Raw genomic sequence first — 5714 nt, 5'->3', positions numbered from 1 at the left:
AAGTAGACCTTCCTTTTAAAAAAACGCAACATGCTTTACAACGAAACCGCAACGAATGTTTACATTTATCTATTGGGAGAGAATTTAACTCCAGTCAGCATATTGGTTTACCAGTTCGTTATAATCCTTTGTAATGTTTTTCGGAAATTTCCGATCCTATTTGTGTAACGAAACTGAAACCAAAAGTCGATAAACATAGAAGTTAAAAGACGCAATAACTGTGTAATGTTTAAATAGAGTGTAAGTTATTTTTAGATTGTTAAGTTGACGTAATGCAGAAAATAAATGTTTGATCAAATAAAACTTCTCTAACACAATATCTTGTAGTGTGGTGGTTTGTTTGTGAGCGTGTGTGTGTGTGTGTGTGTGTGTGTGTGTGTGTGTGTGTGTGTAACAGTGAGGCTGGGATTTTACTGAAGATGTCTAGGATTGTGTTTAGGGTTGGTGTCAATCAATCAATCACTCAATCAATCAATCAATCAATAATCCCATAACCACTGGGTTGTTGGGGCATACATTTCTGCCATCTATCTCGTTGGTCTAATACTCACAGTTAAGTTCAGCGACCAATCAAAACAACAGACACAAGCGACCAATCAAAACAACAGACACAAGCGACCAATCAAAACAACAGACTCAACGGACTAATCAAAACAACAGACACGAGCGACCAATCAAAACAACAGACACGCAGCACGTTCTGTTGACGTTTTAGGAAGCTCCAAAAAACATCAATAAAGCAGGTGGATGCTATTTTTAGGATTGCGATTTTGTGCAATGAGCGTTGATGTTTGTATTTAAAGATATGAATTATGTGTTTCCACTTAGATGTTTTCATTGCCGCAGATGGAGTAGAGTTCAGTTGTTTCTCTTGTCATTGGCCTTTACTTTCCATGGCGAGTCAGGTACTCATTTGAAGCTGAGTATACTCAGAAGTTGAGTCAGAGACAGTGTTTCTTCAGACTTTTTTCTCCGGGGGGGGGGGGGGCACTTGAAATTTTCGGGGGGGCGGTAGACTTTCTTCGGGGGGGGGGCGGACACTGTTAAAAGTATGTATTTTCTATATAAATTATATAAATTTCATTTCGTTCGGGGGGGGGGGGGGCGGTAAAAATTTTTCGGGGGGGCTTTGTCCCCCCCCCCCCCGAAGAGATGCCTGGAAGAAACTCTGGTCAGAGAAGCCTACACATACAAGGTTAAGTTATGCGGTCACTCTACCCATATAAGGTTAAGTAATGCGGTCACTCATTTTTACCCACTATGAAAACAAACTTTTAAAAATTCTTTTTGAAATTTTATTTGAAGTACAATACATTAATCAAATTTTTAACAAAAGCATAATATATCGAAATCTAAATAAATATCGACACCTAAAATAGTATGACATCAAAGTTATGAGTTTATCTGATACTGGGTAGTAAAACAGAAAAACAACATGCTTACAATATGTAACGATAGTTCAAATAACAGATAATATCTTGCATGTAACATTACCTACAAATTATATACATATTTACAACTGCATTTAATGTGCTTTCATTTAAAACATAATATTATAAGTACGTCATGACGGAAAACAAAAATATCACATCTGTAAACATCAGTCATTCATTAACTAGCATCGATTTACAGGCAAAATGGTTTGACAACATGTAGAGGAACCTGATCATCAATCAGTTGTTAGAGTACTTCGTCTGATTAAGTCACAGATTGCACGTCATGTAAGATGAAGTGTTGGGACGTTTCACGTGAGTTGTTAGAGTACTCCGTCTGATTAAGTCACAGATTGCACGTCATGTAAGATGAAGTGTTAGGACGTTTCACGTGAGTTGTTAGAGTACTTCGTCTGATTAAGTCACAGATTGCACGTCATGTAAGATGAAGTGTTGGGACGTTTCACGTGAGTTGTTAGAGTACCCCGTCTGATTAAGTCACAGATTGCACGTCATGTAAGATGAAGTGTTGGGACGTTTCACGTGAGTTGTTAGAGTACTCCGTCTGATTAAGTCACAGATTGCACGTCATGTAAGATGAACTGTTAGGACGTTTCACGTGAGTTGTTAGAGTACTCCGTCTGATTAAGTCACAGATTGCAGGTCATGTAAGATGAACTGTTAGGACGTTTCAAGATTTTGTCACAGGGTGTAGCCCTACACTAGCTCCACGTTATAGTTACAAGTGAAACGATTGCAACTTGAACGGGGCTTTGTTCGTGTAAAACTTTGTTTTCATTCAACAGCTGAACCATTAAGGAATTGTCACGATAGGTGTTTGGAGATAGAGAATCGACGCCGGTGCTTGAGAATGCCACAGTCAAATGGTTTGTGTTGAACGACGTTAGGTTCCAGAGCTGCCCGTGTTTTTTAAAGAGGCTGTGGATGAGCTTACTTTAACGTCAGGACCCCTGGTCTACCAGAGTTGTTTTTTTTAATTAAGAGACTAGAAATAACCTTAATTTAACATCAAATCCCTGGCCTGTCCGTGTTTTTAAAGATACTGTGGATGACCTTAATGTAGCATCAGGACCCCAGGCCTGTCAGAGTTTCATGAAAGGGCTCCAGGGATGACCTTGATTTGTTGCATGTCAAAGATATCAACAGCAGCCGAGTTCTTGTCCCCGTGGACGTTCCAGCACCCATTCAACAACAAAATAAACACCCCAGGCTGGAGTAAAATACCGAGTACATTATTCCAGAACGATTCTTCCACCTTCTCGGGACGATGAAAGATGAAGAGGGTCCAGTTTCCATCTTCATCCTGAAAATAAATGTAATCGTGTTATATACGAATTTATAAACTTTAACTGCTTATAATTTTGTTATAAACTAATAAATAAACTTTAACTGTTTATAATTTTATATACGAGAATATAAGCTATAACTGATTTAATTTTATGGCCCCACTAAGACAACGTAAAACTTTAAAATGGTTGATGAATGGGGGGGGGGGGAGAGAGAACAACCACATGGTTTCGTAAAATCAAATTTCTAATCATTAAATTATCTTTACCTGAACCACGACCTCCGATGTATTGACAACTAGAACTTGCACTAGTAACACCGTCCATACTCTTCCTTTCATCAACACGTCTAAATTAAATAGAAATACATTGATAGAAATAATTATAATGACTGGTGATAATCTAGCAATGAGTAGCAATACACAATGCCAATAGACCGTCTGAACGCTAGCAGCCTTAGGGTGCTTGCTGATGGGATAATTAAATTAATTAATTATTTGATCTTCGTCCAATGTAATTATGTAAGACCACATCGATCAATTTAATTATGTAAGCTTCATCGACCAATGTAATTATGCAAGGCTACATCGTCTTATGTAACTATGTAAACTACATTGACGAATGTAATTATGTACGGCTACATCGCCCTATGTAATTATGTAAAGGCTACATCGTCCAATGTAAGTATGTAAGGCGTGTAGTTATGTAAGCCATGTAACTATGTAAGACTACAAAATTACTTACAGATTTCCCGTCTTAGAACGGTACACAATCTGGTGCTAATTTCCTGGTAATGATTTTTAAACAACCACGTCTTCAGATCCTGGGGTATTCTGGCTCTAGCTTCCTTGAACTGGCGAGTTCGACCTAAAAACAACACGTTTAAAATTCGTATCTTGTTCGTCACTATAACGCAATGCGTGAACTATTACCAATGAAGATTTTTTTTAATATCTATGGATATATTAAATAGTTTGATTGTAATTGCTAATCATGATGTCAATTATTGTTTTATAATTTTTTTTAATTACAAAACTCAGTAAATTTGACTAATCAAAAGATTTTAAAACTATATTACTTGTACAAGGTATTTAGTGTAGCAAATTTAATATTCAGCTGAGTATTTTAGTACATGGCTTACAAAATGTTTTCTGGAGTTTAACGAAGTGTGTCTGCATCTAATTGATTGCTTGTGATTGCCTGTATCTAATTAATTGTCTGTCATTGTTACACTATCAAATACACACCAAACAACAACCATCAGAATGAAACACTAAACAACAACCATCAGAATGAAACACCAAACAACAACCATCAGAATGAAACACCAAACAACAACCATCAGAATGAAACACCAAACAACAACCATCAGAATGAAACACCAAACAACAACCATCAGAATGAAACACCAAACAACAACCATCAGAATGAAACATCAAACATTAAAATTGATCACCAAACACCAGCATGGAACACCAAACAAGATCTAAACACCAACTATCAAAATGAAACACCACACAGTTAAACACCACACAGCACAATTAAACACCATTTATCAAAATAAAATACCACACATCACAATTAATCACCAAACATCACAATTAAACACTGCACATGACAATTAAACATCAAACATCATAATTAAACACCACACTTCAACCATCACAATGAAACACCATACATCACAATGAAACACCACACATAACTTACCACAAATAGTTTTCTGATTCAACAAGTTGTTGTGGCGGTGATAACATTTCTGGTTGCAGAATCTGGCTGCACATTTGCTGCACATCTGCATGTCAAACCCCACCCTCCTGCACACACAGCAATAACCTCCGTGTAGCTGGGTTTGTTCTCTGGCGAACTCTGGGTCGTAGGGCACGACATCTTTCACAGGGTTGTTGTCCTTAGATGAGTTGTTGCCCACTGATGACCTCTGTATCTTGTTTCGTAGATTTTTACAGCGTGTTTTCTTTTTTTGATGACGTCGATCGTTTGGTGAAGGCATGTCGTCATTAGCAAAACTTCAGTTGAATGTTTCCAAACGACTGGGTTGATTCACGCAGAAATGTTTTACAACCTTGTTCAGCCTCAATATTTATAGACTGAAATGTACATTAGAAACACATTTTGTACTGCTTGTATTACAGAAACTACATTCCTTACACAACTAGGAAAATAAACTGGTAATATTTTTCACAAATCTAAATAACCATAACCCTTGCCTTAACACTAACCCTAAACCATGTTTTAACCTAACACTGACTCTAAAATAGCCATCAGTATAAACCTTTAACCTTGTCTTTAACCTAACACTAACAGTCTTTGACAAATAATTTTAAAGCAAGCTCTAAAAAAACCACAACAGTAACCTAACTCTGAAACTTAAGTCTTGACCTAACCATTAACCTAACCTTAAGTTAAACATAATGGAGATATCGAACGTCTTCCTAACAAAAACGTGTTTTAAAATGCATTATTTATTTAATGAACATGGTTTTAAATATTGCCATTTACACAAATTATTAAAATAATATAAAAAAAACTTTAATTATATAATTATATAAAACCAACCTGTCGCTGTATTGGCTAGTTGAAAAAGTAGAACTAACTATTCTCAATCCAATAGAAAGCGATTTGACCACCACAGCAGCTAGAGCTAAACAAACCGAGTAAAGCGAATTTACATTTAGCACTTTAATATAGGTGCCTCTCACAGTAAGCTTTTCGGTTATTCCCGATTTTATATTTCGAGGCAATGCGTCATTTGTTGTGACTGCTCTCTAGACGTATACCGAAAGTAGGTCACCAACGGATAGAAAAAAAATTAATGTAAATAAATTGCCAAAAATAATCCTGATTATTAATTAGTTCTCTAACGTTTTGCAGGTATGGTTATACTTGTATAAAAATTAATTTTTCATCGTATTCATTTGTTGATAGATTATTATAAAAAATGTTAACAATAAAG

The 5714-nt window shown here is 36.2% G+C and overlaps 1 protein-coding gene and 1 long non-coding RNA gene across 2 annotated transcripts in view; both read right to left on the bottom strand.

Annotated features, from left to right (window-relative positions):
- The window catches only part of LOC131944940 (uncharacterized), a 7627-nt gene extending 7572 nt beyond the window's left edge, over window positions 1-55 (bottom strand). The window contains exon 1 of the long non-coding RNA XR_009387098.1: window positions 1-55. This exon is cut by the window's left edge and continues 81 nt beyond it. This is a non-coding gene — a long non-coding RNA (uncharacterized LOC131944940).
- A 2489-nt stretch (window positions 56-2544) lies between these two features.
- Window positions 2545-5403, bottom strand: LOC131944971 (uncharacterized). The gene is made up of 5 exons (XM_059305894.1): window positions 5318-5403; window positions 4451-4848; window positions 3485-3607; window positions 3010-3089; window positions 2545-2757 (listed from the first exon to the last, which is right to left on the bottom strand). Exons 2-5 carry the CDS (start codon window positions 4749-4751, stop codon window positions 2545-2547), a joined length of 717 nt encoding a protein of 238 aa, XP_059161877.1. The 5' UTR covers window positions 4752-4848; window positions 5318-5403.
- Window positions 5404-5714: the final 311 nt, after the last annotated feature.

The sequence above is a fragment of the Physella acuta genome, unplaced genomic scaffold (assembly GCF_028476545.2).
Source record: "Physella acuta isolate Inbredline_101_S28 unplaced genomic scaffold, ASM2847654v3 ptg000516l, whole genome shotgun sequence".
NCBI lineage: Eukaryota > Metazoa > Mollusca > Gastropoda > Physidae > Physella > Physella acuta.
Note: the sequence above shows the minus strand (reverse complement) of the source record. Positions and strands in the feature narration are given on the sequence as shown.